The 21,165-nt window shown below is 42.0% G+C and overlaps 1 protein-coding gene across 3 annotated transcripts in view; it reads right to left on the reverse strand.

Moving 5' to 3' along the window:
• The window catches only part of LOC138582139 (zinc finger protein 549-like), a 187,419-nt gene that overhangs the window by 106,724 nt on the left and 59,530 nt on the right, over positions 1–21,165 (reverse strand). For all 3 annotated transcript variants that reach the window (XM_069653155.1, XM_069653152.1, XM_069653154.1), the window contains one exon: positions 10,736–10,846. In XM_069653155.1, coding sequence (XP_069509256.1) covers positions 10,736–10,846 — 111 coding nt within the window. The remainder of the gene's footprint in view (positions 1–10,735; positions 10,847–21,165) is intronic.

The raw sequence follows: 21,165 nt of genomic DNA on the forward strand, positions 1-21,165 counted from the left end.
CTCCCCTGAGATTACGTTCTAAACGGTTGATTACCCGTGTACCGACCTATTGCCTGTTACATGACCTACCTTGAGATAACATTCTGAACTGTGGATTACCCGTGTACCGACCTATTGCCTGTTAGACGACCTGCCTTGAGATTACGTTCTAAACTATTGATTACCCATGTACCGACCAATTTCCTGTTACACGGGCTGCCATTTGCTCTCGTCTTTGCAAAATGTTGATTTCCCGGGAACCGACTCTTCGCCTGCTTCACGGACTAGGGTAATCAGGTTTTTTCATGTTCTTTTTTCTCTGAGACACGATATTCCGCAGGGAATCCCCCCTCAGCCCTCATTAATAGCACAAATCTTCAACGCCACACCACGTACTGGAACTCCACAGCCCTCTCTTGGTGATTATTGGGGGGTTACCTAAAGAACAAAGAACTGCCTTACTCTTGATCCTTACTTTGGTGTTTCTGCTCTCCTGGAGGACTATTGGACTTGTGCACATCTGGACGCTCTGCTGTGCATGCACCATCTAGGCACTAGCGCGCTCCTCGTGCCGCCCAGGTCTAGCTTCCCTATTAACTTCCCTTGTTTATTGTTTTGTCCTTTTGTTGTTGGATTGTACTGATACTTCAACCCCCCGGACCGATTGGTAAGAAATCCTGTGCTTGTTCTTGGTTATTTGATCCCTGGTTAATTTGGGCTACATTATTCTTCCTGTTTCTTTTAAAGACCCCAAGGGGCTGTCTTCTCCATAGAATAAAGGGATAGAATTAACAGGTATATTACCACCCTTATCCTTTAGTAATAGCCATCTCACGTTTCCAGTCATTAACCTGTTCATCCTTTCTTTACAGCTGGGCTCGTGGCGGTGTGTGCTCCCCACTCTTTTAAGTGATAGGTTCCTTTGTCTTTTGGTGATCAGCAAAGGGACACATCATAGAAAAGATCTTATTCCCTCACAGAGTGGAGGTTCAGGTTTAGGCCTTAACCCGGACTCTACTATCAAGTCAGGACACTATTCTGAACTGATTCCTGTAACACCCATCTTCTTGCCAGTGAGTGACATTTTCTACACCTTAATCCTTCTCAGACAGACGTTCTGTTTTTTCCGGTTTCAACTATTCTGTCTACTTTTTCTCCTCTGTCTCTCTTTTTCATCCTTCCTCTCTGCCCTTCTGCACGCAATTTGGTGCTTATCTTTGAACTGTTGCTTTCCTTTAAACTGCATATGTCTTCTATTGATTGCTCTTGTTGCTATGCCCTTCCAAACATCTGTTGTGCTCGCCCCTATCTCTCATTTCATGCTACTAAACTTCTTCTGTTCTCCTTGGTCTTTCTCGTATCGACTACTGCTCTTGCCTCATATATTCTTCCTCTTCGATATGTTCATAATTCTTTGGTTCGTCTTCTCTTTACCTTTTCGCTCCTCTATCACATCTTCGTTACTGTCTATTTCACTGCGTCCCTTTGAATCACGTCTTCTCTACCATATTCTTTCTATTGTTTTTAAATGTAAACACGGCTTGGCTCCTCCTTATCTTTCTTCGCTAGTCTCGTTCTATTCCCCCTCTCGCACTCTCCAATCAAAGAGTGTGTTTCTTCTCACTGTCTCCAAACTCCCTATGCTTCTTCTGGTTTCCGATCTTTTGCCCTCTTAGTCCCTGAACACTGCAATTCTCTCCCTCTCTATATTCGCTGTTCTTCATCTCTTTGTATTTTTAAATCTAACCTGAAAGCTTATCTTCTCTCCCTTCTTTGTACTTAGTTACTTTCTGTTTCTCTCCCCCTCCTTTGGTTTTTTGTTGTTTTTTGCATTATCATGTATATCAAACGGTTTCTAATATTTTGTAACAGCAATTTAGGCGAAAGGCGCTTTATAAATTCAATAAATGAAATGAAATGGCGTCTCCTCTGTCTCTCTGCTTCATGTGCTCTGTGGTGCTGTTCCTACCTCTGCACCTCAATGTAGAGCAGGAGGTGCTGCATTTCCAAGTTTGCAACTACTAGTGGCAGCATGGTGTTGGAAAGTGTGTTGGTGAAGGTGTGGGCCTCATGTACCCTTTCTGAATGGACTGGGTGTACTTGTGGCTTGATTTCCATCACCTGTATGCATTTACCTTCACCTTTTAGCTGGAGGTAACTGCCCTGTGTTTTTGGCAGAAATACCACTGATTTTCGGTGGTATTTCGGCAGTACTTCGACTTTGGAATTAGCATTTTTCCCCATGGCAGCAATTCCACTGGTGGAATTAGTGCCGGGGCTAATTCTGCCAGATGTCTGCAGTATTTCCGCCAGCACCAATTCTGCCAGCGCTAATCCCGCGAGTTGGATTAGTGCCCTTTTTTGGGTGAACTTAATTCGATGGAGTGGCAAAAGTGACAGTAATTCTCGTAACACCACTTTTTCCACTTAACGCCAAATTCGTAATGAGCTCCATTATCTGCATTCCCTGATTAGTGGCTAGTGAAGACTGCCTCTATATGTTGTCTGTGACTGCAATCTCTGATCAGCTTTTCCCACTTGTTCTTAAAAAAACGAAGTCTATTCACATGCCCCCGTACAGCGAATTACAATAATCACATAGCTCTAGAATTAATGGCTTAATCAACTTTTCGGAGCAAGTGAGTAATACTCATGATGAATCTCTGATTATATGTATACTTTACTGGAGGATAGGATGAATGAGGGTCCAAATGGTATTGGTAATAATTGTCCTTCATCAACACTAAGAATTCTACTTGTATGAGGCCTCTGACATTGTATCCCAAAATTGTTTGATCATTTTGAAGTGAAACCAAGTCAGCGCTGTTCCCGAGCCCACAAGGCATAACAAGTTGTCCATCGTCTATTCATGGATGGCTACCGGTGTGGTTGTTTCTTACACCATTCTCTTTGCAGTCTACCGGGAGCCCCAGTGAACCCCTGGGAATGGTTTTATGTTACAGAATCGATGTAAATATATCACAGATCAGGTGGCATTGAAGCTCTTCCAGTTTCAAAATGTTATTATGAGATATCAACATACAAGATATTCAATAACCATTAACGATATACAAGAACAAGTGTCAATGAATATGTAGGAAGTATTAGCAAAACTAATTAAAGAAGTGCAGATGACTTACAACAATATCAGGCATGTGTAAATAGAAGGGTTTAGTTAGCTTCAAACATAAAAATATTTTTTTCAAAAGAAGGGGGGGTGACAAAACAGTAACATATTAACAAACTAAAAATACAACTAACATGACAAACAGGACGAAACACAAACAAAGGGAGAAAAGGGGAGGGATTAAAGGGATACATAATGATAGTATTATTGATGATCTGTATTAGATAAAAAGTCAAGAAACGTTTGCCATTTCAAATTATGTTTGCATAGTAGAGCAGGAGAGGAGGCTATGCAATTTTCTAACCTATGGATACTGCACATATTGTTCCACCAACAATTGTAATGAACGCGTTGTAGATTTTTCCAGTTGGTAGTAACAGTTTGTAGTGCGACCATGAAACATAAGTCAAAAGGTTTCTTTGTATGTTTGTTGGCAACTACAGTTTATAGGAGGGAGCTTCCAAAGATAAGAATGCCAAAAGAAAAGTCTTGCTGTGTTATAAAAATGAGTTTGATAGTTTGCCATACAGAGATCCAAAAGGGTTGAACATGTTGACATTCAACAAACATATGCTTAAAAGAGCCTGAGACCATTCAACAGCTCCAGCAGAGTTCATTAGGTAAAAGGCCGGGGTAGCAAAGGCTCTAGGGTGGGAAAAAAATAGGGTTTGAATTAGGCTGGCTGATGAAGTAATTTTCAAGATGTACTTCCATTGCGAAGGCCAATCAAATTGGAGATCTGGTAGTGTGCAGTCGTCTTTCCAGTCATTATGTAATGGACTAGCTACTGGAGTTGAAATCAAAGATTTATAGAAGAAAGACACAGTACTGTTGAGCTTTAGTAAATAAAACAATCTTAGTACATCAGGTATATTGGAGTTATGAATAAGTTGATCATAATTTTCAAACAGAGCAGCAATAATAATCAAGTACTGTTTCATGGCAGATGCAGGTAGATGATATTTGATAGCAAAGACTCTAAAAGTAATGGGAGCATTTTGTGAGAAGAATTGGTTACAGTATTTCATGTTTCTAGATAGCCATGTCTGTCACAATTTCGATTTGCCTTTCACCCTAATCAGGGGATTGAGCCAAATAAGAGGGGAGGTAAAGAGAGATGGGAACATATATCATTTAAGATAGAGTGCAGATTGACGGATACGGGAATATTTCATAATTTATTCTTACTTTTAATGAGGTAAATATCCGACAAGGGAATTGGGGAAACCATAGCTTTTTCTAGAAGCATCCAATTAGCAGCATATTCCAATTCCTCTTAAATAAACCACATTTGTACTTGGTTAATAACAAAGGCCATGTGATATTTTCAAAATCTGGAAAATTGACACCACTCATAGAACAAGGTTTCTTTAATTTGCTGAGCGATATTCTATGGGCCTCATTACGAGTCAGTTGGTCCGGAAATAACGGTGGCAGTAAACCCGCCGCCACCGTTGTTTCCGGACCGGCTGATCTCACATTCTGCAGGCAGGAGGTGTCATTCCCACCAGGTCTGACCTGGAATGGTAATATGAGTCCGGCGGTAACCTGCTGTTTTTTCTGGCTCGGTTACCGCCTGACTCGTAATGAGGCCCTATGTTTTCCTTTACCCCCTTTACCCCATAGAAATCCAAGTAGGCAAGAGTCTAGGGATTTGAAAAAGGAAAGGGGAAAGGAAATTGGTAACGTATATAAAAGGTATAGAATTACAGGGGCGATCATCATCTTTATGGACTCTAAACGACCCCACCACGAGAGATAAAGGGGCAACCATGACGTTACAAGTTCTTTAACTCTGGTTAGTATGATCTCTATATTCTTTTTTCGCATGTCACAGACAGGGGTAGATATATGGATTCCAAGATATTTGAGGCCTTTGGGACACCATTACATTCCCAGGGATAGCGTATGATGTGGCATGCAAAATCTATTAAGGGGAAGGATTGCTGATTTATCAATATTGAGCTTGTAGCCAGATACTTTAGAGAAGTTAGAGATAGCCTGTAAGAGATGCGGACCACTCTGTTCTGGATTTTTCAGGAATATAAGAACATCATCCGCATAAGCAGCTGTTTTAATATGAAGATTCTGATATTGGATTCGTAATATGTTGTCTAATAGTCTAATAGTCTCTAAGAAGGGTTCAAGAGCTAAAATAAAGAAGATTGGGGAAAGAGGGAAGCCTTGATGTGTTCCCCTGGACAGAGGGAAAAAGGCAGATAGTTGACCATTCACAAAGATTGCAGATTTAGGCATTGAGTATGCCATTTAAGGGTTTTAAATAAAAAGTCCAACTCAACTCTATCAAAAGCCTTTTTGGCATCTAGGGCTACTGCAGCATGGGGATCTTTGGAGTGGTGTATTAAGTCAATAATATTAAAGAAAAGTCTAATCTTAGAAGTGGACACTCTACCTTTAACATATCCAGCTTGATCTTGTTTAAGGAGATTGGGAAGAAAGGAGAGGAGGCTGTTGGCAAATATTTTTGCATAAATCTTACAATCGGTATTAATGAGAGAAATTGGGCGATAACTTTGAGGGAGTTCAGGGTTTTTATTGGGTTTGGGAAAAACAATAATCATTGCTTCAAGAAAGGAACCTTGCGCCTTCCCTTCTGATATAAAATGGGAATAAATAAAATTAAGTTTAGGGACTAATAGATTGCAAAAATGAGAGTAGAAGTCTGTAGAAAAGCCATCAGGGCCGGGAGCTTTGCCTTTTTTGAGATGTTTAATGGCTTGAAGAATTTCAACAGGGGTAATGGGAGCATTACGAGAGTTAAGATGTATTTAGGGGTATGAGTCCCTGGGTATGTTGTGTAAGAAATCATCAAAAGAGGTATTATTGGGAGGAACTTCAGAGGAGTACAACTTAGAATAGAGGTTTGAGAAAATTTGAAGAATATCCGTATCAGAGCATTTTGTTTTCCTAAGTGATCTTGCAGGGTGACAATTCTAGACTTTTCTTTTTTGAATTTAAGGTAAGAGGCTAATGATTTGCCCACCTTAGTAGAGAGTTGGTAGATTTTTTACCTGTATTTGAGCACATTGGCACAGGGATATTGGGTTACAATTTTATTATACTGAAGTCTTAACTTCAAGACTTCTTTTAGAACTGTGGATGAGCCAGTACTAGCAAATTGAATTTCTAGAGGTTTCAGTTGTCTGAGAATAGATTCCGACTCTTGCTTTAGTTTTTTCTTTTTATTGGCAACAAATACGATAATATTGCCTCTTAGAACGGCCTTATCCCAGTTGTTTGTAGTGGATGTATCTTGATTTTTGTTTACGGCAAAGTAATTATTGTGTTGCAGGGTAACAAAGGGTGTGAATAGGACATCATTCAGTAAACTAGTATTGAACCGCCATCTATTTGAGGGTTTAGAGTCACTGGGAGATTGTAGATGGATATAAACGAGAGCATGATTGGAGATCGTGGTGGACTCTATTTGGGCTTTTAACAGAAGATTTGCCATGGAGTTGGGTATGAAAATGTAATCCAGTCTTCAAAAAGATTTATGGGGTGCGGAATAAAAGGTAAAATCAGAATCAGTGGGGTGAAATAAGCGCCATGCATCACTAAGGCCCAGTTCTGATACAAAATGAGTGAATTGATTATGGGATGTAGTATTGGTAAAGCAAACGCTAGATTTCCTATCTAAAAAGGGGTCTATAATTTGACTACAATCACCACATATAATCAAATTGTGGGTATTTGCTTGAAGCATGTGATTTCTAAGCAGCCTCCAAAAATAAGGGTCAGGGAATGTTGGGCCATAAACGTTAAGTATGGAATATTCTTTAGAATTAATCGATAATTTGAGCAAAACCCATATTCCCATATCATCAGACTCATTAGAGAGTATATTACATTTGAGAGATTTGTTAACTAAAGTAATGACCCCATTTCTTTTTCCATTTGCAGCACTAGAGAATACCTGACTGACCCAATGTTTCTTAAGTTTGGCAGCTTCTTCATTAGAGAGATGGGAGTCTTGAATGCAGGCAATTGAGGGTTTGAATCTGTTCAAATGAGATAATACTTATTGTCTTTTGATTGGATTATGTAATCCTTTAATGTTCCAAGAGACTATGTTAAGATGCATGAACATGGGGTAATAAGTTTATACATCATACGATATGAATGGAAGAAGTTAATTAAAAAATTGCAAACATTTCGGTACCAATTGAATGAAATGATACAGCACGTTGGCACGAGATATAGTAATGTATCCAGCATAACAGGTGAGAACATAAAGGGAGAGAGGCATAAGGAAGGGGCTACAACAAAAGCATATTACAAGGACTTAGGCAATAGTGAACAATTATTAAGGATTATCAATGAAAAGGTGGCCAAAAAAACAGCCACATCAGTCCATGTTAAGATAAAAGAAAAATGTGATGGGTGGGGGGAGGCTTTGCTGAAAAAAGAACTAGACCCGCCGAAACCCCGCCCTGGTGGAGAAAACAGAAAGTTGGATAACAAAATCCTCAAGTGACAGAAGGTGATGTATCCATGTCGTTCCTTTTCTGAGATTGGATATATGTAGGTAGATCCACTGAATTCTGAAATGTTGAGGTCTGTCTATTAAGAGTAACTTTGAGAGTAGCAGGATGTACAATACCACATCTAGCATTTAGTTGCCTAAGAACTGGTCGAAAGGCAAGGAGCTCCTTTCTTCTTAATGACGTTGCTTTGGCTACATCTTGTGTTATAAAAAAAAATGTCCCTTCCCAAGTCAAATCTTTGATTAGCCTGACTTTTTCCATAATAAGAGTGACATGCGTAAAATCAAGGAGCGCTAGTATCATGGTCCTAGGTGGATTGTTGGAACTTTGTGAGGGTTTGAGAGGGCCAATTCGGTGTGCTGTTTGGATATTGAGTTGTACTGAGGCCGAGAGGCTAAGAACTCGAGGCAAGAACATATTTAGGAAGGCAGTAGGATTGTCCTTTTCAAACCCTTCAGGAAGACCGATCACACGAAGGTTATTTCTTCTATTCCGATTTTCAAGGTTTTCAGTTTGTTGTTGTAGAGTTAATACTGTGGCTTTCAGTGAGGTGACTTTACTGGAAATATCCTCTGCACTCCCAACCCGTCTTTCAACCTCATTCTTCCTGGCTTCAAAGATAGACCACTTGCTGTCTAGATGCTGTAACGTAGCATTGTGTCCTCCATGAAAGGTTTAAGCGCTCTAATTTCTAATAATATAGTTTGCATAACTGGGTCAGTTGAATTCTCTATAGTGGAGAAAACTTGTTTTTTTTTTACTTTTAAGCGCACAAATGATGAGGGTAGCCCGTCTTTGGATTGCGCTTTCTTTGTTGCCATAGTGTATTATAGGAAAGTGTTCTCTCTCTCTCTTCTCTCCTCATGTCCTCTCTTACCTTCTTATCTTTTAATTGTTTTCACAATCTTCCACCTTCTTCCTCGGAATTTGCTTTCTTCCCCTTCTTCCTTGACTCTTGCACTCTCCTATTCTTCTCCTGTTTCCTTCCTCTTTGCTATATGATTTGCTTTTCCCCTATTCCTTATTATCTTTCCTTTCTCTTCTTCCTTTTCTTTTATTACTTCCCCTCTTCTACTTAAAACTCACCAGCGGACTACACAATTGCCTCTGTAGTAATGTAGGTGAAAAAACATTAGGGCTGTGTATCTTAAGGCAGAGGGGGGATTCAAGATTTAGTTTGTGAAGGGAAAAGGGAACAAAAACAATTTATCACTTTTTCTCTTTTTTCTTTTTCCTTTCTCCCTCTTTCTTTCTCCTTTCTTTCCTTTTTCTTCTTTTCTCTTTCTTCCCTTTCTCCTTTTCTTTTTTCCTTTCTCTTTCTTCTTTTTATCTCCCCTTTTTTGTTTTTTCTTTCTTCTTTTCTTCCTCCTCTTCCCCCTTTTCCCTCCTCTTCCTCCCCTCTATCCCTTTCTTTCTCCTTTCTTTTTTCTTCTCCTTTCCCTTCTCTTCTTAATAAAAAAATAAAATAAAAAGTCAGCAAAATGAGTTCAGGTCCTAAATATGCAGGCAAAATCTCATAAAACCTTTTTCTTTTCCTTTTTAAGTTCTTTTTCTTCCTTTCCTTCCACTCCCCTCTCCTTTTTTACTGTGTTGTGTAGGAGGAGGGTTCCCATGTTAAGGAGCGGGCCGCGCCCGTCACCGACGCCGCACAGCTCACAGGCGGAGTCAGCTACGACGCGTACAGGATGACGCGGCTTAAGGGCCCAGCCTCCAGGAAGAAGACCTTGATGAAATGCGGCCACCAGAACCTCCACAAACTCCTTCGACGTCTGGAACCCGACGCTGAGGGTAAGCAGCAGCCAAGAGGATCACATTTAAGGTAAGTGTAGGGATTTAGAAGGTTATATACATTTTTAAATATTCCACCCGAGAGGAGCCTGAAAGCCAAGCGGCCATCCTGTCCGGCGCCAAGCCACGCCGCCGGCATTGAAGCTCTTAAAAGGTCTAATATAGTACCAGTGCTGATTTGCCCACAATCTCATCATGTTTCACTCTCATGAACATGCTTTAAAAAGCAAAAGCAAATAAACACTAATTTCAGGGTACCTCCCAATAGATCTAGTTGTTGAACTATATAGGTGACACCCTGGTCATCATTATGTAAATGTCGGTAGAGGACCCCCTTGGAGTAGGCATGGATACTGCCAGGCAATCTGTGCTACCCATTTTATAAATGGCAGCACTGGGCGGATGCTCCAACCACTGGGAAAAAGCCCACCAGCACAAGCCTCTACTTGGTACCACAGAGGGAGAGCATGTGGATAGTGCTGCATTAGCAGCCTGGTGTGTCACAAACGAATCCAGTCCTGGCCACAGCTGTGGTGATTCTGAATGCTAGATCGTTATTCAAGAGTTTGCTATAAAGTGAGGTAACCAGCCCTACTGTATGAAAACTTCTGAAAGTTTAGGTAACACTACTTCATCTAGTGTTTCTCATGTTGGGAGTAGAATTACTGTCCACCCAGGTAGACAGAAATTCTTTTGTAACGAGGGCCATCGTGGTCAATCTGAGAAACGTTCACACCCAAGCAAGAAATGAAGGGAATCTTGCAATGCACTCCTTTGATCTAAGTAGGGTCATCATGGCACTCTCCTTCCCTTAGTAAGTATACCACAAAAACACCTAACGTCAAGGAAGAGATGTAGAGGTGGAATTATGGAGAGCTGAGAGGGATGAGAATGAGGGACAGAGGGAGGGAACAACAGAAAGAGAAGGCAAAAGGAGGGGATGATAAGGAGATAAAGGAAAGGGATGATAGACTGGTAGAATAGTATGATGGGGAAGAAGAGAAAAGGGAAGGAAGTAGAAGGTGGAAATTAAGTGGGGGAAGGAGGAAAGAGTGGGAAAGTGTGAAATAGGATAAGAGGAAAGAAAGATTGAAAATAGACATGAAGTGGGGAGTTGGAGAGCTGAGAAAGTAGAGAGTGAAGATGAGATAAATGAGGCTCATTACAATGGAGAGCAAAAGGTCAAGGCAATAGATGGGGTTATGGGAAGAAACATGTATTGAGCAAGATAAAGGTTTTGGAGTGAAGACACATGCTTGTCTACATACACAGGTGCACTGTTAGAATAAGAAATACTACCAGGTAGGTTTGAATTAATGTATGTCTCACTCACTGGTGGAATGAGGAATCATTTGTCTTCTATCAGGGCATGCGTTGTCCATAGGAAACAGCACTTCATTTTCTTTAGCTCTCAATGAAGAAACGGTAGTGGCAATAATCGGACCTGTTATGATATATAAAAAGAACTCAGTAATTCAGGAATTAATCCCTTTGTAACAATTTCCAAGAGTTTCATATGTGACAGGATTTTGGATGACAGTGGGAATCTCACAAGAGTAATACGGAATACGGATTAATTGAAGAAATAGCATAATGTGAAGTTGTGGTTCAAACTGAATTTGCAAACAAAGTGTGCACAAGAAAACACTTGTACCATACAAAATAGTCACTGTGGGATGAGGAAATCAAGTTCTACCATTTGATATTACTATTTGCAAGATTAGCAAAGCCATGACTTAAACAAATGTCTGCTCTATGTAAAACAAAAGTGATTTTGTGAGAGGTTTTAAACTTGCATGTAAACAGTAACCACTCCTGAAAAGAACTACATCATCCCCACCTCATTAACAATACTTCTGACAGTTACTCCTAGACTTTGCAGAAGCACACAAAGGGAGTTCTTAAAGGTCAAGGGTAGTACATTACTGACAGTGACTATTACATTCTGCTACACATTCAAATGTGTGGCAGTGTTAGATGTTGTATGTTTGACAATTTGCTAGATAAACTTGCATTTAGACAACTTAATGATGGAGCTAAAGAACAGATTCTGGACTGGTAAAAATAACCTGATAGGCTATATATTACCAGGTATATATTCTTTGCCACTGATACACTGGCACTTCACATTAGTGTTCCCAAATTTCTATGGACCTCATTACGAGTTTGCCGGTAATGTGCTGGTGATTCCGTGAAACTGTGACACCGTTTCCATCAACCGCACCCTTGGATCCACTGGGACATCATAACCCTGTGGGAGCACGCAACCCAGCATACCGGTAACGGTTTGACCGGCATAACTGAAACACTGTCACTGACCACTAAAGTCTGTGGCACCGTCATAAAAAATGCTGGTGGCACCATTACTGGTGTGCATCCGACGGAAACACCGGCAACAGAAACATCGGGTTCGGAAACAACGTCATTGCAGGAACTGGAAGCATGCCGGTGGCCATTTTGAAAAACACAATCCACATAAATCCACAAACTTCCTGTTGCCATCCGGTCACTGTGATACCAGCATCCTGACTGCAGCCGTGAAATCCAGAGATCCTGATGTCACCACGACCCCAAAGAGACTGCCATAAGCGGTGGGATGACCTCTGCCTGAGGGTCCGCAACCTGCTTTCGGCCCACAGGAAGGCATGTATGGCCACTGGAGGTGGGACACCTTCACAATCAAACTGATGCTTTGGGAGAAGAAATGCAGCAGTGTGCTGCACCTCAAAGGAATCTTATGCTTCCTACTCCACACTACACCTACTATCCTCTCCACATTCACACATACTACTCACTCCACCCACACACCCTCTGTCACACACACACACACACACACACACGCACACGCACACGCACACGCACACACACACACACACACACACACCCCTTCCTGTTGCGTGTCCTCCCTTTTATCCTCTTTTCCCCTTCATTAGCTAGCTTCCTGTGCTGGTTAACCTGGCCAACCACTGACTGGGAAGGTGATACAAACATCAAAGCCTTCAAAAGGAGGCTTTATTCTTGCCCTTTTTCGTATGCTGATCCACCAGTCTGTCATCATGGCGGCTCACCAATGTCAATTTCCCAGTTCTTGTGAGGATTTCCTGGTGGGGAAATGCTGGTTTGCTGGGGACACAGAGCTGCACCCTCTGCACGAGTGAGTGAAATGTCCTGAAGGCGGGAGGTCGTACTGGTCATTCTGTGCCCTGTCTCACACCAGAACATGTGTGGGTGTAGGTGTTAAAAGCTCTCCCTGCACAGCCTGTCTTTTAATTTTCTCCACACCAGCACTCCAGATCACATGGCAGCTGGCTGCTCTGGGGCTGGTTTTTGTTTTCTTCTGGTTCTTGGTTGTTTGGAGTTATTTCCTTATGGCGGTCCAGTGGTGGTGGTGGCTCTGCTGTCAAGGCTAATGCATTTTAAATAAAAACCTGCACTCCCAAATTCATCAAACTGTTATGAATTATTATACTAAATTCCTCTGTGTATTGGTGCTAGTGCTAATGAACCCACACTTAGTTCAATAATTATAACTACTCAGAATCTACCAAAAGAATTATGGTGGAAAAGCACTCCACTTTCCCTTGGAAAAAATCTGCCCTCGTATGTTCAAATGAAAAATTTCAAAAAATAGTTCTACAACTGAAGTTATTTGTATACATATGAAAACATGTTTTTAACCATGCAGCTTAGTGTTTGGAAATCATTTATGTCTAACTTTTAAAAATACAAATATTAGTTTTCTATTCCTTAAATCAGAAATGTTATTAATGTTACCATTCCAAAAGCATTATATTTAAAATTAAATATAGTAATGTTTTTCTATATAGTTACTTGGTAATCTTCGGTGATGAAATCAAACATATGTAATTCAATATCTTTGGCTCTGCCGGGTTAGGAGAGAATCCTTCATCAGGAGCTGACATTCATCAACTTCACCTGTGTATGCCATCCTATGGTCGGTGTTCCCTTGTATAATTCCCTCAGAAGGTGTTATTAATCATTGTTTTTAACTTTGTATACTGGTACCATCTTAAAGTGTTTATGTTCCATGTCAGATGGTTGATGTCTCTTTGTGTAGACGGTAAAATATCATTGTGATATCCTTTCTGAACAAGCTTTTTTTCAACCATCCGTTTTATGGGGAGTGTGACTACTAATTACAAAGTGAAAGGAAAGAGGAAGATACATTTGCAGAAGGATATCAAAGTGGTATTTTACCATCCACCCACAAGGATATTCACACCTCATACAAGTTTAATAAAATGAACAAATGACAGGGAGCCTATATAGGGCGCCACTCCTAATGACTGGGCTCACTCTGTACGCATTCGCTCCTGCCGCTAAATAATGCCACATGAGGCAGACTACTGTATCTCCACCTAACAAATGTAAACTGTAAATGTGCACTGAAGACATTTTATTCTTATGTGGGGACATGAATACATTTTATTTTTTTAAACACATTTTATTGTTTTGAAACTTAAATAAAGTCAACCAAGACACGGTATGACATTATATGACAATGTTTACTGTCATCAAGGTAATTACAGCCCCAGTACGTCCAGCTCGGACTCCTTCCTCAGCCAACTACTGAATACTAGAACACCAAACATCACAGCATCTTCACCCAACACCCAATAATCTATATTCCACATCCTCCTTCTAGATCCCTTCACAACTCACCAGATACATATAACATATCTCCCTTCTTGCCAAACTCACACTCTTCCTTATGCATCCCTCTACTCACTTTCACCACTCTTCTCAGGTTCCACACTTGACCTCCTTGAATTCTCACTGCACCCTTCAACACCTTTTCGACTTGCAAAGGATCACTGAGCAATAAATCTCCCTTCCTTCTCAACACTCCTTTCTTTATTCTCACCCAGCCACCCACACATACCTCAGGGGCCTCATGACCTCTCATCTTGTAAATTCTCAAAATGTTCCTCTCTCTACTTAGATAATCTCTCAATCTCACATCATCCACCTCAACATTAGAAGACCTACTCCTCCCCAACCACGCCGGACATACGCTGGTATTCCTTATTCTTCCTCTCATCAATTCAAACAGAATCATAACTGTTGAAGCATGAGGCGACATCTTCAAAGCATGCACCCTTCTATGATGCAATCCTTTCCACTTCTTCCATGCACACCAGCCAAACGGATAGCATCCATAATGCACCTATTAACCCTTTCCACCATTCCATTACATTCAAGATGATATAGTGCAGTCTTGTGCATAATACCACATTTCTTCCAGAACTCATGCATACTCCTCCCCCATCACGGCGTTCCATGTATGGTCAACACACTAGCCAGATAGCCCTCTCTTTCAAAAATCTCTTCCAGGAAAGCAATCACAATAACCACACTAGTTTTCCTTACAATCTTAAATTCAAACCATCGCAACGACATGTCAACAACAACAATAGTGAATTTTCCATGACCTCCAACTACATCCACAGGGCCTAACACGTCCATGGCAATTTCCTCCCAAACTCCTTTAGAAGATGCCACCTTTATGATTGGCTGCAAAACCGTTGTTACACCTCTTGCTACTTGTTCACATTCAACACAATTTTGCAATCTTTTCTCAATTGGCCTGTCAAAACTAACCCACCAATATTAATCCCTCAATACAGCTTTTGTCCGTGACACACAAATGTGTCCTCCATGTGCAACATCCATTAATTTTTCTCTTAGAAATTTGGGAACAACTTTGTTTCCCCACCTAAACAATAAACCCTTCACAACACTCAATTCATCTCTCACCTCCCAAAAGGATTTTTTTTCACCTCCCAATCTCCATTTCTGTGGCCACCCATATTGCACAACTTGAACTGCACCAGATATTGCCTCGTCTGTAGCCACACCTGCTTCCCATTCCGTTCTCTCAATGACACCATCATGAGTCACAAACATCATGGTCCTCATTACAAGTCTACCAGTTAGAAATCCGATTTTCCGGCATGCCAGTGCTACTGTGTCCAGCAACCCGTGATGCTGGAATCTATGGGTGATTACATGTTGGCATGCACGCACATTCCGGCATGACGGAAACGGCAGTGCCGGCATGCCGGAAACTCCATCAAGCCCCCCCAAAATGACAATGCCGTTGTCCTCAGTGCCGGTGACTCCGAATGCGGCAACACAGTCCTGGAGCCTCTGGCACCGGTAACAGCAGTGCCGCAAATACCATGACCGTGATAGTGCGCAACAGCGCCCCCTTTTTCCAGATTTCTAAGATCCCAAGTGGCATCCACTATGACAAAATTTCCCCATTGGCAGGGTTCCCCAGTAGCTGTCTTAAAACGGTGCTTGGAGTAGGGCATTGGGGGCCATTATGCATCCCATTTGTAATAGGTGAGGGGCCAAAACTGGGTGGCCCAAGCTCCTTCCTCATCACTTGGGTAATAAACTGGAGGGCTCAGCTGCATTTGCTGCTTCAATTACATTTTAATTGATGGAGCGGGGAGGTGTAAAATGCAGCTATGACTTATACCTTTTTACCAGTATAAGTGATAGCAACTTCTCCCACCCGCGATTAGGACCTGAACCTGTTTGTCCATAAAATAAGGGTATACTGTGACCCTAAAAAGGGGCACCAACTTACGAGCAACCCCTTTCCGATACTCCGATAAAGATTGCTAAAACGTTTCTAACTCTCGGGTCAGCGACAGGTGTTCGTAGAGGAGCAGTCCGCCATCCCATTCTCACCTGTGTGTCACTATCCGAGTCACAGCACCATATTGTTGAAGCAAAAACCCCACTCCGTGATTTTAGTTTTGCAACAGTTAACAGAGTCAGTTTATTATCCTTGAATTGCAATGAAAATAGAATGACCCTGTAAAATATTGCAAATCGAAATTGCAGAGCACAGTTTTTTGCTTCGGCAGTGTGATGATGAGACTTTCCAGGAACTATCTAAAATAATGAACCTACAAAGACAAAGGCAGAGCTCAAACCACAAAACAACCAGTGGGTAACCACTTTGCACAGGAAGGGGACACACTACGGGATCTGTCAACGATCAGTGTTGGTTAGCCACTTTTTCCAATGGAGAGCATACAAATGCCCTAGCATAGTAAGGAAGCTCTGGGGAGTAACACATGAAAAAAATCCAATACATGCTGGTCACCAGCATTAGACAGGAGCATGTTCAGGGTGCCTGTGCCTGTAAGGTATGCAATCCTATGTAAAAACACCCACGTTGGCTGTGGCCAATATTGTCGGTATTGATACCATAGGATGCATGTTCATGCTGGCTGTGTCATTATATGCTAGTATTACCTCTGTAAGAACATGCTTATATTGGCTTCTCCTAAAAATGCCATTACTGCCTCTGTCTCATGTTGCATTTGCCCAGTAATGCCCGTACTGCCACTGTAGTAACAGGCACATCTTCGAGAGCTGGCTCCTCTCAGCATTCGCACACACAGTGGCTTTTCCATCGGTCGGCACAGGGCACACAAGTTTGTGTTTTTTAAAATTAGCTCACACTGAAGAATGGCCATGTGTCAGTCACCTCAACTCCTCTCATCTTTGGCTCATGCAGTGACAGAAAGGAAGGATGGAAATGAACACTTCCCTCCCTATCTCCTATCTCCACCGCAGCCCATATAAAGAAAGTAGTATTGCTCTCAAGGCTTTTCATGGGCTGTCTTCCCTTCCTTCCTCTACCGCTGCACAAATAATGGCCTTGAAGGTCTACACTTCCAAAAACACCCAAAAAGAGGATCTTTCTTTTCTCCCTGCAGCCAATATATAATTATACTGTTATGCAGAGTGGTCCTGAAATGGCGCACTGTGCCAGACAGCATAGTACCGACCTGTGCAAAATGGGTGATACTGTGTCCCAATGACTATTATGTTTCTGGCCTGCATACTGTGTCCCAATGACTATTATGTTTCTGGCCTGCACTGTCATTGATGGTATTGAAAGGTGGCTTATCAAACACAAGGCATCAAGGGATGTGGGAGCTCAAGTATCTGAATATGTTTAACCTAACATAGGTCTGAACATAGATGAAGGATTTATGCCACATTATGCCACATTATGACCAGCTTTGAACCTTGGACTATAAAGACAGCCACATCAACAGTGCCAGAGTACAACAAGCATCTTATCTGTGTAAGGATCTCATGGTGGCAACAGTAAAGACAGACACAAGTGATCACAGTTCAAGGGTGTTTATTAAACTGAATATGCAGGTTGGAAACAAAACGCCTAATCTAAACCTAAACCTAAAGCTAAGATGGGAGCAAGCTAGGACCAATAAATGAAAAATAAGGCAGTCCTGGAGGCGTCTTGTCAAATAAAAGGGCCTATACTAAGAAAAATCTATTGCCAATCCTTACAACTAAATACCAAGTGTTCAAGTCATGATGTGTAGCCGGGGTCTCCATTCCCCACGTTTTGAGCACGGGACAAGGTGGGACTCCTGAGCACAGCACACTCTCACGCTTTCCCAGCACAATACGACAGTTCCGTTCTCAGCTATCAGGACCGTCGATGGTCAAGTCTCTTTTCTCTTAAAAGTCACTTGCCTTTGAGGACCAGATGTAAACAAATAAACAAACAAAAAGTTCCCTTGGTTGTATACACTTGTCATTGGAGTGAAGACTTTTCACCCCTCGATCCCCCTCTTCCGGGTCTCAGATCCTAAACAAGTTCGTAGCTATATCAGGTACTGTGCTCTTGTGCTCCACCTTTTATCCCTGTGGGGAAGGGGAAAGGGCCGTCAGATGTGGGTGATTCTGGTCAATTGCCTAACTTTGCCTGACCCTTGTATTGGGACATGTCCGGTAAACGGCTCTAGTGTTAGTCCATTGTCTTTCGTGGTGTGCAAAAGTGTTCGTTCGTGTGAAGAAGGGGGGCAGTGTTTTGGAATATCCTATGTGGTAGGATGGGGAAAAGGTGTTGGAAGAAGGGAGATACCGCGTCTCACCCATTGGTGACCCACTTCCACTCCAAAGGACCCCTCATCCTAGTGATCCTCCCTCACTGGGCCATCCCCAGGAACTGGATCCAATAGCGATGGCTGTGTCCTGGCCACCTGGATGAGAGATCCCCAGGGACCAGTTAGGGAGACCCCTTCAGGTTTCTCACATACTCCTTCACTGTGCGAGGTGGATATACCTGTTCTTTGTGTTTTTAAGACCTGGGAGAGAACAGGCACGAGAGATGTACAAGAATTCTTGCATATTCCACTAATTAGTTTTGGTTGTTGTAGGTAGAGGTGGGGTGGTTTTACTGGTCTCTCTACAATAACCCATGAATTGGGATTTAAGATCTATGTTGGGTTTTATGAGTTCAGAATTTTCCCAATCCCATACTGGAGAGTTTTGGGAGTAATAGATTGCCTGCCAAGAACTCTGGGGTAAAAAAATCCCCATAAGGAGGTGGAGTTTCCTGTAAAAGAGCGGAGAATGCAAGTCCCTCCTTAGAATAACTTATTCAGAGTGTCCAGGCATGACGACTGATGGCACCTCACATGATTCACTCCGGATTTCAATGTGTACAGGTATTTTAGAGTACACTTCATTGTCTCCATGTACACATGTAACTCTAACTAGGGCTGTGTTATCTAGGTCTTTTATAAAAAAAACAAATAAGCTTGTATAGCCGTTTGTTTACCCCTGGAGTCAATTAAGGCACGTACTTGCCTCCTGTTTATCCAAGCCTTTTCATAGGTAAAATCGGTAGGAGTCTGACATAAACAGATGCTAATGGTCTCTAGCTCTTCTTCCCACTCTTTGCCCTTTAGACACCCTATTTCCATAGGTTAATCTTTTATATTTTTTGGACAATGTCTGGCTAAGTGTCCAGTTTCTCTACAGGAGAAACAGACTGGAGGAGGTGGTTTGCTCCCTTTTCCATCCTCTCTTCTACCATCATCTTTGGTTTTCGAGTCGGTCTTCCTGATCTCCACTCTCTCTCATGTCAAGCCTTCTTTATTTCGGAACAACCCCTCCTCCCCCCGGTTTATCTATTCCCTGCGTTGGAGGTCAGTGGACAGGTTAATGATCCTTTCGTTCCTCCCAATGAACGACTGAGTGAAAATGTTTAGCTGCATCGGAATGGTTTTGTGAGGTTCCTATAGCTATGGCAAGAGTAGGTTGATTAAGTTGCAGAAAGGCTTTCTCCAAAAAGGGGGTAAGGAGTTAGTGAACTGTTCCCGGATGATCTGTTAGTTCTTCTAAGGATTTGTCACGAATGCAGAGGAGCACTGTGTTTTTGACACGTTCACCCATTTCTAAGGGGTTTTCTCCTGGGTTTAATCTGATGGCCCTTAGTTTCTGCCGATAAAAATTGCAGGTTTGCCCAACTCTTTTAAGCAGCCCTTCTTTGATGGTTCGAAAGGTGGCTCTCTAACAGGATTTAGTAGCTAATAGGAGGTTTGTAAGTCGCCTTTCAATATAGGAGCTAAATAGCATCTTTTAAGTTCCTCTTCCCATCCTAGTTGTTCCGCTAGGAGTTAGAGGTTTAGGAAAACATTTCCTAAATCTTCGCCTTCAAGATAGGGTTGGAGCACCCTCTGTGGTAGTAAGGGTCTTGCTTGTAGTTCAATTAGCTTAGCTACATTTTCCTGGAGTCTGATCTCGGCCTGAATCTGATGGGCTGCTTGCTGGGCGATGACATATGCTAAATCGGCCATTCTTCCGGTAGTGTAAGTGTTCCTTCGGTAGATGGTTCTGAATCAGAAAGGAAGCAACTTTCAACTACGTCGGACAAGGTCTCGAAATAGTCTGAGTCTGTCGAAGTAATGGGCTGTGGTGGATTGATCCTTACACCTGATGGTGCTGCAACAGATAATGACTGGGTAACAAAAAAAAGGGTTCGGAAAGAGGTGGATTCAGGGCACTACGTCGAACTTTTAGAATTATCCGGTCCCACGGTTGTATGTAGTAATGATAAGAGAGGAAGGGTATCTAGCAACACTTGGGTCTTAAAGAACATATCCTGTTGACCAGGTGGGACACCCAGTTGCTAGAACAACACCTCTTTCAGCGTGGATATATGGTAAGAATCAAGGAGATCAACTATTTTATTTTCCCCTTTTAGTGGTACCACAATTAATATCATGGGTTTCAATTTTTATCAGTTGAATCACATGCCAGTCCTGACCCCATATGTAAGGAACTCACGGTGGCAAAAGTATAGATAGGCACAAGTGATCACAGTTCAAGGGTGTTTATTAAACAGAATATGCAGGTTGGAAAAACGCCTAATCTAAACCTAAAGCTAAGATGGGAGCAAGCTACAACCATCAAATGAAAAATAAGGCAGTCCTAGTGGCGTCTTATCAAATAAAAGGGCCTATATTAAGAAAAATCCATTGCCAATCCTTACAACTAAATACCAAAAGAGTGTGGGATAAGGTTCACAAGAAAGAAAGAAGTGTTCACAAATGATAAGTCAGGATGTGTAGCCGGGGTGTCCCTTGCCCACATTTCTAGCACGGGACAAGGTGGTACTCCTGAGCAGAGCACACTCTCGAGCTTTCCCAGCATGAGACCACAGCTCTGTTCTCAGCTATCAGGACTGTCAATGGTCTCTTGTCTTCGAGGACCAGATGTAAACAAACTAAAAGTTCTCTCGGTTGTATTCAGGTGTCGTTGGGGTAAAAACTTTTCAACCCTGGATCCCCCTCTTCCGGGTCTGTGAGACCTGAGCTCCTGCGGCTCAAGGGGTGCTACACGAAACGCGATCTAGTACAAATATGATTGCGGTAATGAGAGAGCCGGCCAACAAGA

This window comes from Ambystoma mexicanum, chromosome 3q (genome assembly GCF_040938575.1).
Source record: "Ambystoma mexicanum isolate Mex_15411 chromosome 3q, UKY_AmexF1_1, whole genome shotgun sequence".
Classification (NCBI taxonomy): domain Eukaryota; kingdom Metazoa; phylum Chordata; class Amphibia; order Caudata; family Ambystomatidae; genus Ambystoma; species Ambystoma mexicanum.